The sequence below is a fragment of the Gallinula chloropus genome (assembly GCF_964237585.1).
Source record: "Gallinula chloropus genome assembly, chromosome: 2".
NCBI lineage: Eukaryota > Metazoa > Chordata > Aves > Gruiformes > Rallidae > Gallinula > Gallinula chloropus.
The window spans coordinates 102942838-102959800 of NC_140086.1; the positions used below are offsets into that span (position 1 = coordinate 102942838).

General features: G+C 38.0%; 1 protein-coding gene across 1 annotated transcript in view; it reads right to left on the reverse strand.

The window, feature by feature from the left end:
* The window catches only part of ADCY1 (adenylate cyclase 1), a gene marked incomplete at both ends in the record, with an annotated part of 157130 nt that overhangs the window by 40441 nt on the left and 99726 nt on the right, over window positions 1-16963 (reverse strand). Inside the window, 2 exons of the mRNA XM_084279872.1 lie at window positions 9103-9244; window positions 11102-11260. Coding sequence (XP_084135998.1) covers window positions 9103-9244; window positions 11102-11260 — 301 coding nt within the window. The remainder of the gene's footprint in view (window positions 1-9102; window positions 9245-11101; window positions 11261-16963) is intronic.

Sequence of the window (16963 nt, forward strand, 5' to 3'; positions counted from 1 at the left end):
GCCCATATTCTCTAACATGCCATGCCACCCTGACTAATCAGCCTTGGGGAAAATCCCTCGGTGGCATTCTTAAAAACTATTTTATAACCCTGAAACACATTCAGGAGACATAAAAACAGGAACATGCTAGCCTGAATATCCCAAAGGTATTAAAAATTCTCAAGGACAACTGTAACCAGCCTAAAGTGAATAGAGGAGGTGAAAGAGTGGCAGAAAGTATCCCCACTTTTCCCCCCAAACACTGGGCGTGATTATGAATCAATTCAAAGAAATGCAGTCCCAGATACGGACAGGACAGCAAGACCCCATACAAATACCAGCTTAAGCTCATGATTGTTGGTGTTCTCATATCATAAATTGGTATCACACAGTACAGCAAAATGAAATCTGGACCCCTTTCACAGAGATGATAAACACTACTGCAAGGAAAATATACAGCAATTATGTGTTTACATACCACAGCCATGTGACCAAAGTCAACACCATTGTGACCAGCAACTGTCTAAACAATAGAATGAATGCTTTTATCAGAATTTTGCTTTCAACGTGCTTGGGTCAGATGTATCATTATCCCAACACTTTGTGCTCCACCTTGGGTGCCAAAAAGAACTGTTGTGCTTTAGCACCAGATGGCAGCTCTGCATTACATAGCCACTCATTCACCGCCTTCCACCGCCCCTTTGTGGGATGGGGTGGAGAATGGGGAGACAAAGGCAAACTCTATGGGTTGGGATATGGAGAGTTTGCTGGGACAGCAAAGGGAGAGCAATAACTGGACTTGTAACAGAATATACACAACTAGTGAAACACAATGCAGTTTCTCACCAGACCATACAACTCAGACCGTACAGGTCAAACCCATCACAAAGCTGGACCATCCCAGAGCTGCACATCCTGGAGCTGTGCCTCCCATCCCTAACTAGCCCCTTTTTATACTGAGCATGATGTCATATGGTATGAAATACCTCCTGTGGTTAGTTTGGGTCACCTGTCCTGGCTGTGTCCCACCCCAACTTCTGGTGAATATTAACCCTATACTAGCCAAACCCAGGACCACTTACTGAATGGCAACACAAGCAGTTTACTTCCAGTGCCAGGGTGCATGTATTCCAAAAACCTGTGCAATACAAAGTCTCAGGGGCAGATCAGACCCTGTTGAGATACAAGGTAGAGCTACCAATAAAAGGCTGTGTATCTACCTATTAAATCAGATCTGCTAAGGTATATCTGGGGTTCTAAATCCTGGAATGCCCAAGATAAGCATTCATATCTCCAGTTGTAGGAGCTGTCAGCCACTGAGAGCAAAAATCACCATGGAGTCTTCCAGGCATGGCAGCAGTGGTAGTTTCAGATGGTCATCAGTTTGAAAGCAGAAATCATCATTGTGTGCCCAGCTATGGTCTCAAATACCTAACTTGAGGCATTTAAAATTAAAACAATTTTGTCAAATACATTTTTCTTGCTGTAAGCTAGCAAGAGTTTGTCCAAGTATTTGGAAAAGTTTTCACATGCCCTGTATTAACTGTATAGATCCTTTCTTCTGTTCCTATCTAGATTTTAGGAGTCAGAGCTCTAGCACTCTGTAAGGGCTGATGAGCATATGGTCACACGTCAAAATATCCTCAGAATGACTTAGTCCAGAAATCTGACAAAATCACCATGAAAACTTTCTTGAAACTAATCAGACTGGAAATCTTTGGAAGAGTCAGATGAAAAAAATCCTCTGGAGTTGCTAGCAGTATGGATTAACTTATTGGGCTCTAAGTACTATGTAGAAAACACAAATCTTATGTTTGGGAAAAAAAAGAGTATCTGAGAACAGTGTGGCATATTCATGTAGACCTAACTAGAGTGATTAAATAGAATTAACTTTGCAGAGAAGGAAATTTCATACAAATAGAGATGAAACTTTGATTTGCATGGAAATAATAAAAATAATGAAGTGATATAATTTTAGAACTATTTTTTCACTCAGTTTCCTTTTTCCTTCTGTAGCCTTGTTTTCCTTTTGTTATTATTCACATGATGATGTCAAGATGCAATCTTGACATGAGGTCAGAAAAATCTAACAACCTATCTAAAATCCTAGCAGGACATGGATTATATACATCAACTTGCTTCACTTTAAAAAGTTAGATGAAAGTATTATTAAAACATAGTATAAAGCATCTCAAGAGTGTGTATGATCCATTATATTTGTGAAACACGTTAGTTGCTAACAATGATTCACGTGTAAAAGAGATTAACTAATAAAATGAAATGGCAACCATATGTAGTTACATGTAGCTACTATGTATTTATTCTATCCAAAGCAAAAAAGCAGTCATGAATCTATGTTGTTTTCTCTGTGCTGTGTTGTGAAGGTCTGTGTCCCTCAAAGGATGTTTGCATTACTGGACTAACAGATATGTATGCCAAAGGATATTTACAGCAATGGACCAAGGGATGCCTGTGCCAGTGGACATTTGTACCAGTGGATGTCTGTCTCAACATTGCTGAAATACTGCACTTCCTGCTATTACTGCTGTCCTGTGATAAAGGGCACTTGTTAATAAGATGCTTGTAAAGGGTTAAGGGGGGCCTTGCTAAGAGGATGGTTTAAAGCTCCACAATGAGTATGTCAGGAGATGACCTTGCATAAACAATGTCTTGTTTGCACAGCTCATTTTTAGTATATTTAGTCTTGAATAATACAGTGATCTTGAAAGAATTTAAAGCGAACCCAGGACTGATAAGAAGGAAACATCCCAAGGATAGTTGCGTCCAGCTGGAACAATCACAACTACACATGTGCCAGAAGGAGGAGGTGAAAAATTCAACCTGATGACAACTTTGAGCCTTCATCGCTGAGACCCCTGATGACCACGACCAGGAGACAGTGCAGAGACACAATTGTGAGGAGTTTATGGAAATTACTTCCTGGAACTAATTTTAGTACGAAGCAGGGGGGCGGGAAGGGGGTGGGACAGAGGACGAAACGACGATGGGACAGGACAGGGACAACACGACATGACAGGTTATGAATATGTATAGGGGTAGGAGGTAATCTAATGAGTATCATTGAACTGAATATAACCATGAAGAACTGCCACTTTGGTGTGCACATCTGTGGTGGAGCGATACCCCGTGCACCCAGTGCTGAGTAAACATACCTGCACTATAACTCTTTATGAGTTGTGAAGTTTGTTTCAGTTTGGCACACCAGATGGGACCCTCTCTGTCCAGCTGTGGGACCTGCTGAGGACAGGACTCCTCTGGGAGTCCCCGAGACTTCTCGGGAGGACTCCTCTACTCACCCAGATCACTGCAAGGACAGACAAGGACCATCTTTCAGTGGACCAAGGTATGTTATACTTGGGAGGGGATACTTACAAGGCATAAGGAGATGACCTACGTATGGTAAAGAGCCTGATGCTTGCCCCTGGGGGGATTCGAATCCAGGTTCTGGTTTTGGGAGAGGTCTTTAGGTATACAGGGAAGTCGATACAGCCAGACAGGATGCTGCAGCTCTGTGGTAGTAGCTATTGCACCTGTACTTTCCTTTTCCCATCTTTCTCGCTCTCTTTCTTGCATCTCTGCAAATTTTGATGTAACTATTAAACTTTATGGAATCTGACCTCATTTGTGTCTTAATCTCACTCTGGGAATAACAATGAATCTCCCCAGATCCAACCTTTCCAGGTTGGGACATATGTCACATAAAGTTCATTCCACGCTGGGGAAAAAAATTCTATCAGCCACAGAATAGACATAAGCAAGAGAAACCCCATTGGCTGTTCGTGGAAAGATATGGAGCCTGGAAATTTATTTTAATATAGATCATCTGCTTCAGGCAACAAAGCTGTGCTGATTAACAGTAAGGGAGGATGTTGTACTCCAAGTAAAAAAATACTGCCTTTTCAAGCAGCAGAGTTTAGTGACAGGATTGCAACTCAGGAAGTTTAAAATCACATCTGTTTATGGTAGATGAAACAACAATATATGAAAGCAATGTGACAGCCTTTGCCACTTTTCTTGCAGCTGCTGTCATGCAAGTTTGAATGAATCTCAGGTTGCTGAGTTTCTGCCTATAAGCTTGTGAGTCAAAGAAATTAACTGATCAGCCTTTTGAGCAGTTAAATCCATCTGCAGTTCACAATAAATTATGCCACCAGTGTGTAGTGTATATAATTGCTCTAGAAAGTTCTATCACTTGCAAGAGTTTTTACATTTTAAAGAGTATTTTCCAAAAGATGCTTCTGAGTTGTGTTTGCTTATTGAGAGGATTCTTGAATCTTCAGGCTTTCAGCTAAGTTTTTCTGAAATCATAAGGCTGTCAAAAGTGTTCTACTCTTCCTCAACCATTGTTTTAACTTCTCTTTTCAAATAGACTGCTGGTATTTTGGTTTGGCTGTAATTATTTTTTGGACAAAAATAAAATAGACATTTTAGCCACCTGCACTGCAGTGTTTAGGGCATGATTCACCACAGCAAACCAGGCAGGAGACAAGTGCAATACCTTTAACCGGCATTCATTTACTTCTGGCTCGATAACTAACCAAGTATTCAGAAAAAAATGTTTAGACCCTTTTGCCTGGGATTTTCAGGATGGTTTTAGCATTCATTGCTCAGAGATTTCAGGTAACAAAGCAGGGCTGTCCAAGCTACAGAAAGAATCTTCTGAGAATTCCTGGCATGGCTTTACACAGTAAGGTAGAAAAACATCAGCTTTTTCAGAGAAACAGCTAGATTCCAAAAGGCAAACAGATGGGGTACTCACTTTCATAGACTTTTCATGAATGTCAATCACTGTGTGCAGTTCAAATAGTAGATGCAGATACCATGGGATTTACAATACCACAAATAACAGATAACTAGTATCTTTGAATACATAATTAGTTGGTGAATAACTCACCAGCACATTAGTAGAAATTTTGCAGTGACACACAATATATTGAAAACTAATTATTTATGGTATTTGAGTTTTGCTTTAAAATCCACAAGACAATTATGAATATAGGAATAATTTATAAGTTGTATCTATCATGTTTCCCTATGATTTTAATAATTTTTATGACCCCTTGACCTGGACACAACTCTATTGCTTCCTGTTAATGGTCTATAGCATTATTTGTCTTTGTCTTAGCTCTGGACCCAGTAAAGTTGCTCACTGAAGCAAGTTCCCTTAAGCTGTCAATACGTAACAGTGATTGCAGACCCACATCTGTAAATCCAGAAACTAATACATTCTGAGAAATCCTCCCTCACAAAATCTTCTTCACTTCTGACCACTGCTATGCTATCTGTAAGAATACCTTAGGAATGACATCTGTTTTCTTAGCTGGTGAAATTAACAAGCCTTTTCAAAACTACAGAGGTGCCATTACAGAGTGACTTGCTGCAACAAAGAAGTAAGCCCAAGTACAAATCTACCCCCATTAACACTGATGTTGAGGCCAAACCTTAGGAGGTGTTATACTTTCTAGAGCAACCATAAAAATGAAGTAGACAGTCCATCTGAATCGATTAGGTCTGCTGTTCTTCTGGGGGCCAGCTATGTCATCTGTAAAACTGATACAAAAACACTTTGACCAACATCAGTGCTGAAGGGAGAAAGAACAAAATATTCTGGTGAAAGCCAGATCCACTCTATTTAAAAAAAAAAAAAAAAAAAAAAAATCAAGTTAAATTTTAAGCCTAGAGTTTGAAAGTCAGGTAGATTACCAAGGAAATCTTAATACAAAAAGCTATTTAGCCAGGTCTAAAGTTCCTATAAAGTTCCTGTAAGGAGTTCTGAGATGACAGATCTGGCCTAGAATTTTTTTTCCCTGAAATAACATACACATACAGCAATATTTACAATACTTCAGAAAGTTAGGCCATTTTGAAACTAAGAGAATGTCCATGTGCTTTAAGCACAGAGTCTGGATCTTGTGAATATTTAATATACTAGAAAGAGCTGTGTTTTCTAACTAGATCAGACCTGTTTTAAAAGTCTAAGACATTAATGGATGTGGTCAGACTTGTGACTAATTACATTAATCAAATTGTGTCTTGGTGCAGTATTTTGGTGATATCACTATAAGTTTTAGTATCAATATAAAATTTCATGAATAGTTAATTAAACTTTGCTTGTTTTCACTAGAAACTGTACCATAACATTGCACATTATATTTCAAAAACATATTTACTTATGAAGATCATCAAAAACATTTAATTTAATTTAAACTAATTTAATAAAAAAAATCTGTATGCCTTTGGAAACCAGATGAAATATTTAACTCTGTTTGGAAGCTGAATGCTATCCAATCAAGCATAGAATCATAGAATGTTTTGGGTTGGAAGGTCATCAGGTTCCAACCCCCCTCTGCCATGGGCAGGGACACGCTCCACTAGATCAGGTTGCCCCAAGACTCACCTGACCTGCCTTAAACACTGCCAGGTAGGGGACTTCCACAACCTCTCTGGGCAACCTGTTCAGTGCATTACCACCCTTGTTGAAAAAAATTTCTTCCCAATGTCTAATGTAAACCAATCCTCTTTCAGCTTGAAGCCACTGCCCCTTGTCCCATCACTACACTCCCTGATGAACAGTCTCTTTCCCACTTTCTGGTAGGACCCCTTTAAGTAGGCCACAATTAGGTCTCCTCAGAGCCTTCTCTTCCCCAGACTGAAGAAGCCCAACTCTCTCAGCCTGTCCTCACAGGAAAGGTTCTCCATCTTCATGACCCTCCTCTGGACTCACTCCAACAGCTCTATGTCTTTCCTCTACTGAGGACCCCAGAGCTGGACACAGTACACCAGGTGGGGTCTCACAAGAGCAGAGGAGAGTGGCACTCCTATTATTAATAATAGACTAATACAACCTTTACCATAATTTAAAAAAAAACCTCTAACAAAACAAACTCAAAAGTATTCCCTCAGTGGCCACTCAGAAGTGATCTCACATGTATTAACTTCTATTAATCATGATAATCACATCAGATCAGATCACAAAATCATGGTTAGCTGATTCAATGAAAGAGTAAAAAATAATTGGGAGTACTTCATAGTTTCTTTACATTTAAAATGTACCTGGTACTTCAATGAGTTGTCTTATGCTGTTATTCTCATTCTTGGCTTGGGCAATATTTGTGATGAAAGATCTTCATGTCAGATCAAAAATAGAAGAATGCAGGGTATGTGTCTTCTAAATAAATAAATAAAAGTGTGAAAAAAATCTAAGCGGACCTATTTACTTTTCAAATTCAATAGATTTTTGGCCATCTGTTGATCATAACATTGATTTTCATTCCTCTTGGCATCATACCTGCTGAAGTCAGTTCATATTAATGTCAGAGGTGATGCGTAAAGAATAAAAAATGTGTCTGTATTTCAACTGCTCCAGAGGAAGGGATACAATATTAAACCATCAAATAAATGAATTCACCTAAAGAAATGACATCCTGTCTGTGCTTCATGGGTAGCCTTCTGTTTCTAGGTCTCTGAAGAGTTAATGACTGAATCAGAATAGGAGGGGACAGCAGGTATTTATTCTGAAGGTAAATTACTATTATGTAGCTCATGGTCCAATGATCAGCATGCAACTATACAAAACTGGGGATGTCTGTGATTTACTGTGGGAAACAGCAAAGTGACACGCTGATTGATCTTCAAACCCAGTGCAGAAGCCAGTCAATACCAGTAAAATTCACAAAGTGATTTTTTTTTGCTGCCAGTTTGGCTTTCACATCATTGGTGCACGCCAGAGAGCTAATGTTATTAGCCAGCCTGTACTGCAGCATCTGCCACTTCCACAAAACTACCAGTGACAACCATGGGTAAGATGGCATTTGGTTTATGCAGCTGATCGCAAACTGATCACTCACAGAGTAGTTTCTCAGCAATCTTGCAAAGACAAAGAAATGTGTGCTCACACAGGAGTAGGCTCTCGCTCTTACACATTAAACATGCATTGACCTGGTTTACTTTAATATGTGAACTGTCAAGTTTCTGTTCCTCAGTCACTGGTTTATGCAGCAGACTTGGCATGACACAGTTTCTGTATGCCATAGCTATATTTATGCCCTTCTCTGTCTACTTGTCTCTGCACACCAAACTATCAACTATATCCTGAAATTCAGCTCTTTCTCTTCTCGATATGAAATGAAACTTGACACATAGTAACATCGGAAATTAAGTTACACATTATGCTGTAGGAATGAAAACAGCAGAAACCAAGACAATAAAAAATCTAGCAGCAATAAGCAACTCACCTACCTTAATTAAACCTTCCCTTACATTTTCTTTATCAGGACTGATTAATTTAGGAATTAAATCCGGTTTCAAGAAAGCCACCAGAAAAACCTGTCAGTGACTGCGAAAACAGAATCTAGCCCACTTGTTTTCTTTCATACTGCCTAAAGCCAAATCTAATCATACATACCAGAAGAAGAACAAAATGGGAATTTGCATGATTTTCACAGTGGATGGGAACACTCTGTCTCTATAATAACAAGATGCTTTAGAGGAAGGGTATATCAAAAAGAAATCCTTGCTACAGCCTTTCCAGGTGTCAAAACCGGGAGTTTTGACTCCCAGAATCAAATTCCCCTTGTGACTGGACTCACAACATGCCCATAATATTTTCCCAAGTCACCAAATTCGGACCAAAAACCTGCCTGTGGGCCTGGAATTAAAGATGACCTGTTTTTCCCTGTTTACAATTACTGGGGACTGCTCCAGCCACCAGAATTACATGCAGTTTTTAGAAGGGGTTAGGAGAGCGTGAATGAAATGGCAAGGGAATATGTGAATGAAAGAGTAAAGATAACTAGAAGAAAAATAGCCAAGCTGTACTCTCAAACACCATTTTGAATGGAATAGTGAGTAACATATAACTACTGATAGAATCTTACAGAATCTGAATAAAACAACAGTTTTCTTTTTTGGGGGTAAATTGATCAACTTCTCTGTGTAATGTTCAAGATGAGCTTTTTTGGTGTGCCCACCTAAAATCAAGAGTGCTTGAAGAGCTTTCAGAAACAAGACATACCAGTATTAACTTTGCTTTCAGAATATCACAAAACAGTTGTTAAATTACAAAAACATATAACAGAATAATCTAGAAGTTGTGGAGCTTACCTTCCTACGATGGGATGGCACAATAAAATACGTTTCAATATTATGCTTCTTCAAGAAACTATTCCTTTCATGACCATATCCTGGTTCTACCTCATAGTCCCCATTTAGGCATTCTAAGGTGGTCTTTGTAATGTGAACTTTCCTGGAGAGAAACATTGGACATTATTATTTAAAGCAAAGATACATTATGTGCTAGTTGCTACTGAAATATATCTCTGTGCAGAAGATCACAAAGAAGACAAATTATGAGCAAATCACCCATTTTTTTATTAAAAAAATGATTTGTTTTGTCTTTTCAGCCAAATAGAAACCAGAAATATTTCTATTACATGCATTTTCTAAACTTCATCAGAGTGAACAGAGATAACTGTTGACTGCCCAAACACTTGTAGAGTTGTTCATTTGTAGAAAGTGAAAGACTGTACATCATCTTCCAATTTGTGTGGCTTGTGTTTACCCCAAGGCCTGCTTTGAAAAACATCCTGTTGTTTGAAACTTTTGGCTTCACACTCCAAATCCTTTCTGTGGATAAAGGAAAACCTTTTTTCTGTTGCTCTTCACATCTCTGACTTATGTCATTTACTCATTCTGTTTAGTAGACAGCTTTCTAATTCACTTTGTTTTGTCAGCACAGACATCTTTGACACTATCCATGAGTTTCCTTATCCTGAAAACTCTCTTCATGTTTTCTTCCTAAAGATCCCTTATATTTGAAATGTCTTCACTGAAGAGATCTGAAAAGCTATTACTGCTTTCACAGAATCACAGAATTGTAGAGGTTGGAAGGGACCTCAAGAGATCATTGAGTCCAAGCCCCCTGCCAAACCATGTTCCTTAGGACAGATTGCACAGATAGGTGTCCAGACGGGTCTTGAGTATCTCCAGTGAAGGAGACTCCACAACCCACCTCGGCAGCCTATTCCAGGGCTCTGTCGCCCTCACTGTGTTCTTCCGCATGTTGGTGCGGAACTTCCCGTGCTCCAACTTGAGGCCATTGCCCCTTGTTCTGTCTTCACAGACAACTGAAAAGTGGTTGGCTATTTCCCCCTGTGTTCACACACTTAGAATAGTTATAAACATGAACAAGATCCCCTTCTTTTGGGGAGATGCTCCAGTCCTTTAATTATCTTTGTAGCCCTCTGCTGGACTCTGTCTAGGAGATCCGTCTTTTTTTATACCAGAAACTGAACACATTTAACATGAGTTCAGGTTTTTTTCATTGGAAAGCCTTAAGGTAAGTAACATATAAAATACACTGACAAAATTTTCTAAGGCAGACATGTGTAACGAACAGAAATTCCCTCATCTTAACCACAAAAATAAAGAGGTTCCATTGCGCCCTGGACAGCAAAAACAACAGAGGATGGTAGGTCCCAGTTCAAATGTAAGTTGTACACAGAAGTACACCCATGCATTTTTCCAAAAGTGCCCTGTGTGCTTTTAAATTTGGTCCAGGGCTGTCCAAGGAGTACTTAAAGTTGCTAGGTCATGTCCCATGGGTTGGCTACAGATTTATGTGCTACTGTGTCATTTGATCACACACTATCAATATTTGAGTGCACAAACATTTTTTTTTTCCCTATAGTACACTATTAATGTTGAAAATCTTACTATATAAAAGAAATAAGGCACACAGCCCCACATGTGTAGAGGTGCAAGGCTAAATTTTTTCTGAAGTAACTAGTTGGTTTTACTTTTATAAAATGTAATGGTGAAAATCTAGAATTCCATCTTCCTATCATTGCCTCATTCCTACTCTTTAGATTTGGAAGCTTCCAATACAGCTTTCATTTGGAAATATTTTGCTTCTAATCAAACCTATTGCTAACATAAATATCAAGATAATTTGGAGAATTCCGCAGGATAAATCGTGTAATACATTGACTACTTTTACGAATCACAACCTTTCCTATCAATAGAAACTGCATTGCAAATTCCTCAAAGAAGGAAATAAATTCTTCACCCATACAGGTCTCTTTCTGTGTTTTCTCAGACTTACCCAGGCAGTCCTCCAGCTTCCATTACATTAGCTAAAGTCACATCATTTGACCAGACATCGTATTGCCATTTTCGCAGACCCAGGACCCCACAAAGCACCCTGCCTGTATGCAATCCAACTCTCATGTTGAGATCAACTTCTGTGGCTTCTGCAACAGATCTGGAAGAGTCAGCATCACAATATTAGTCTTTAGACAATGGAATTGCTCTTGATTTTTTTTTCCTCTCTATTCCCCAAAGTTAACATATACATACATGACTGAATAGACAAGATCTTTTAAAAAATCTCAGATGATGAATTTACATACTGATCTTTGCTTTCACTCGTTTCAATGCCCTAATTGTAATTCCCAAGAAATAATTTTCTGGGTCATATTTTAAGTAGTGTTGAACAAAAATCTCAGTATTTTTCAATTTCTTAACCTAAAGCATTGAAATTTGATTTTCCAGGTTTGAAGGAAACGCAGAAAATTTTCTGTTTCATTACATAAAATAAAAAGAAAAAAAGCACAATAAAGCAAGTGTAGCAAATGGCTTTATCAGAAAAATTCTGTAAGATTTAAACTTTTAGGTTGAATCTGCCACTTTTGCAGAATTTGTTATCACACTCCTTCAGAAACTTAAGACATTTTACTGGGACATAAACAAAGAACTTTCTAGCTGAAACTCAAATAACTCATAGCCTAATTCATGCACTTTCATGTTAATCTTGTGCCTCACACATATCCACTTCTTTTGTCATAAATCTTCCCTTTCCTCAATGTATATTTATTACAGGAGGATGGCAGGTGACCACAATGTGACTGTTCAAATCAAAAGAAAAATTTTGAAACCTATCTTATTAGGCTTAAATTTAACCTGACATACAAGCAAGCAAACGTTTCAATGCTACCGTTAGTCCAGGATGCTTTTAACTCAGTATTAAAATAGGCCAAATGGCTTCTTTTTATCAAAAATCTCTTCATATTTCTCTTCTTCCTAACCTTGGGTTTACTGGTTGGTGCATTTTTCTCTATATAATTCTTTCTACCTCCCATTTCACTCATATAAAGATCCTGCTTGACAGTACTTGGCTTAACTGAGTTTCATCATGAAGAAGTTAAATATTAAACACTAAGGCAAAGATTGATCTTGTGAGTGAAATATAAACTTGAGTCACTCAAGACTTGCATTTAATTTCTCTCCATGTTTTATATCAAAATAATACTTTCCTTACTCCTTTTACTTGCAGTGGCTTGATCTCAAGCTAATAGTGTAAAACTTAATTTGCAATTAAAATAATATAAAACAATCTGGAAAAAAAACATAGTATGGACCCCAAAGCTTCCTCTCTCTGCAGCACACATGGTTAAAAATAATTTTTAAAAGTTATTGTCTCATTTATGTTGTCACAGTTCAGATTTATGATGTTGTCTTAGTTTACCATTTAATTAAAATTTCACTTGAAAAAAACCTACTCAATAAAAAAATTACATTGTTCTTCCAAATGTCTCAAACCATCAGTTTCCTTGGATGAAACTTATTTAATATTTCATTATATTTTTCCAACTGATATTTTCACTGTGTACTACTGCTAGGAAACTCTTGTAACTACTAGTAATCACACTGAGTTATGCTGTGCCTTTACCTTTATGCCCAGCTAAACATCATTTCCTATGGTGAGACTGAAAGGACACAGACTTACATTTAAATGCTTTTACAGTTTCTTCTAGAAAAGAGGTATGAAGAGGTACTACTTGAGAATGCAATTGGGTAAGCAATGACTCCATTCTCCTATGTTCTAATCAGTTCAGTTACTCCGGAGCACAGGACAAAGAAAATGATGAAAACAATAAATCAGTGCAAGAACAACAGATGAAAAGTTATGACGAACACTAATATATTTCTAAAGCTCCTGCAAGAGTGGCACAGAATCCACCTGTAACTATGGACTTGCACCTGTAAATTAAACTTCAGATTTTCATTGTGTACCAGGGAAAGGGGGAATTAATTGGAAAATTAATTATTAAATTAGTAATTATTAAAATTGGTAATTTTTGTGGCACGGTAAAGAAGGATTCTTCATTTCTGTGAATGCAGGACAAACTATAACCCTTCCTTGTGAACACTGAAAAGGGGCCGTGAAGCACATTATATACAGAAATAACACTGTGCATAAATCTCTGCAGCTTTTTCTGTCACAGACACACCCAGCATTTCACAGCTAAGTTGCAGTGCAAAAAGAGGTAATATCATTGAATAAATGAAACTGATCAATCACTGTAAGGCTTCACTTACAGTATGTTTTTAGATTTAAGTTTTCCAATACATTTATTAGAAGACCTTAAACTGAGACTCTGGCTACCATCTTCATTGACCGATACATTTTTTAAAGTTTCATCCAGCTACATTGGATTTGACAGAGAGGTCTTTAGGAAGGACTTTTCAATTATCTCAGTAGTGACTGCATCTGTGTCTTGTTTACTACTTGTTTAAATACAGTTATCAGAAAGAGCACATGCTGCATATGTCAAGATGTGGGGTAAGCAGCAAAAGATACTCGTCCTCCATTTAAGTAGGGCACTCTGCAGCCATGAAGTGCTGAAGTACAGACTGTGTCAGCCGTCACTAATGCAAGTAACATGGAGTTATCTTTTGTCCCTATAGGGAATCCAGGCCTACCACATTTTCCAGTCATATTTTATGCAACAGCACAGAAAAGCTTATGCACAGCTTTCTGAAAGATTAAACATTTCTTTGTCCTATTTCTACTCACTGCAAGTCAGCTTTCTTTTCTTCAGTGTCTGTTCACTCAACCCTCAAAAATTACTCCAGAGTCCTAAAAGGACTCATCTGTTAGAGGGCTGCTTGTGTATGCTGTCTACCTGACAAAGCCTTGAGGAAATTAAAGGAGATAATAATATAAGACACCTAATGATAACTTAACCTTTGTATCTTCAACTGTGCACACCTATTGTGCTATTAACAGATTAACCTTACACCAAGATCATACCCTGCAAACCAAAGCCCTTCAGGATTACATCTTGCTTGCCCCTTTATGCTCTCCTGTACCTACGTTGTTATATTCATTAGCAAACCTGCAAGTGTGTGAATTTCTCTGTTCACAAATTAATGTGAGAGGGTTTTTTATCCATTTAAAGCAGCACATAAATCCACAGGCTAAACCTAAGTGGAAATTCAGACATTGCTAATGACTTCTCCAGACTTTTGACCTTGCTTTGTCCCAGTTGGTGTAAAAGGGAGAAATTTAACCTGCTTTTTGAAATCTGAATATCATAACAAGAAGTAAATTAAAAGAAATGGTAAATGTAATGTGACTGATCATACTCCTTGTTAAATAATCTGGAATGTATAATGTATGAACGACAAACCAAAATCTGAAAACACTGTATGTTTTGAACAAAATATTTCCAAAATTATTCACCTAGTGAAAAATCAAAAGCAAGAGTGTGTTTCTAAATTTTACCCAAGAGCGTGTTTCTAAATTTTACCCAAAAACTACAATTTGTTTCAGGGGTGCTTTCACCATTATTAAATTGAGTAGGAGAAAAATCTCATGAAAGTTACATTAAAGAAGTCACAAATAGGAAAAAGAAAATAAGTTTCTCAAATACATAATTCATTATAACTAAATCTCTCCTATGCTCAGATACAATATACTAAACAGAAATTGAAGAACATTTTGTTTTTAAACTAGAGGCATGCAGAGTTTATGAAAATGAATAAGATCTATCCTCACAGCTGAAGTGTCCTACCAAGTTTCTAAATTTTACTTCTCTCCTTAGCTACAAATATTTTATGTACTGTTACAAACCATCAAATTCATTTAGATCATCTAGAGAACAGCTCCAGACCTGTGCTGCATTTGAAGGAAAACTAAAAAAAAAGGTCTGTATCCCATTTCTTGTAAGTTTAGGTCTCTTGTTTACGTGCAACAATATCTGCAAGGAAGTAGATGTTTCCCAGTTAAAGGCATAGATGACATTGTTTCAGTTACATATGTTTACCTTTTTTATATATAGAACCATAGAGTCATAGAATGATTTGTGTTGGAAGGGATCTCAAAGATGCATAAATATTAAGGCTGTCCTTTAATTTTGCACATCTCCCTAAATATTTATGTTTCAGTTCCATTTCAACATCATCAGGAACTGGTTAATTCTTGGATGTTTATGATGAAGACTGTGTTAGATGGTTGGACTCGATGATCTTGAAGGTCTTTTCCAACCGTAACCATTCTATGATTCCATGTTTGTGTGAACTGTGCTGTCAGCCCAGCAGGCCATGAGAGGAGTTCTGTGGTCTGTAGGCTAGAGTACTAACACCTGTGCACTAGGCCCCATTTCCCTCTCTCCTACCTGTCTTCTTACAAGGTGGGGGCCATGTTAGTCCTCTCAGACAATTAAGTTTTGTTGTTTGAAAACCTTTGTTGTCCCATTTCAGCAGCTTTTTCTCCAGGTCAGGTTCAGAGTTTTTTTGGGTTTCTATTTTTTAAATATTGACCAGAGCTGCACACTTTCCCAGTACTTTGCTCACCTAGAGCATGGCAGCAGAGAGCTAAAGCAGAGAGCCAGGGCAGTGAAAGTCTGTTGGCTTTAGCAGTCAAGAAGCTCACTTTGACAGAGGTGCAAGCTGACAAAGATCAGTGGTGGTGAAGCCAGCTCATGGCATACAGCTTTCCAAACTGCTGGAAACACAATTGCTGTTTTTTCCAGAATTCAAGGTCAACTCACTCCTACCAGTCCAAATTTGCCCAAGCCCTGGACCTCTGGAGGACCAGGGGAAAAGTATCAACAGTGTTGACATCAGGAAAGTTAGTGCTTATCTCTGCTTTCTCAGACAAAATATCACAGAGGAAAACTCGGCGCTTTAATTAGGCTTCCTCAAATTGTCTGCTGTAGTTCATCTCCCATCCCCATAGGAAGGATACAGTTCAAACATCAGCGTCCACAATGTTCCGTGCATCCAAACAGCAACACAACATGCACTTGAAAAATAAGATCAAGTTCCACCTGTGGGGTCTTCCATGGAACACTGATGTGGTCATCAACAGTAGCTGGTCAACCCTATAGGATAAACTCACATACATGACAGACAAAAGCTGATCTATCTCCTGATAGAACCCACTGGGGCACCCAGATTTCAAGAAGCAAAGGTTCTGGACACTTTCCTTCAGACCTCTTCAAACTCCACACACAGTAGGAACATTCAATCCAGGGGAACAGCCAAGATCAATTCTAAATAAACCTCCTCCCCCCATAATATGTATCTATGATCTACAGATGTGCTGCTGTGCTATGCTGCCTGCTAATGTAGACACAGTAATGCACCTAATGGTGAAATTCTGAGTCAGTACTAAAATGGAATCCTGTCACCTAAATATTACCATGATAGTTAAGGTTATTTTGATGTACAACATCTGGCCTGTACTGACGTACTGACACAAAACTCATTGGTGGCAGCAGAAATTCTTATGGAATATAAACAGAATATAACACTATTTATTGTGTTGTTTTATTAGGAAAAAAAAAAATCCTGCCATAATGCTTCTGGTCTGTCTTTAACTGTGCCCTTGAAAAAAAACAAACTTTGTAGAAGGCACATGAAATTGTGAAAATATTAAGTATTTTATAATTTTCTTTGAAAATTACCCTGAAAATCTAAATCTACATATAATGAGGGAACATCCTCAGATGATACTCACATGCAGCACCATATTCTAGGATATTTAAATAACAGTTACAGAGAACATGAAGAAAGTAAAAGTATCAATTTATATGCATTCATTATAACATTCAACTCAAGTGTATCACAGAATAATCAAGCAGCCACTAGAGGCTTCTAGTTCTTTATTTCCTAGAAA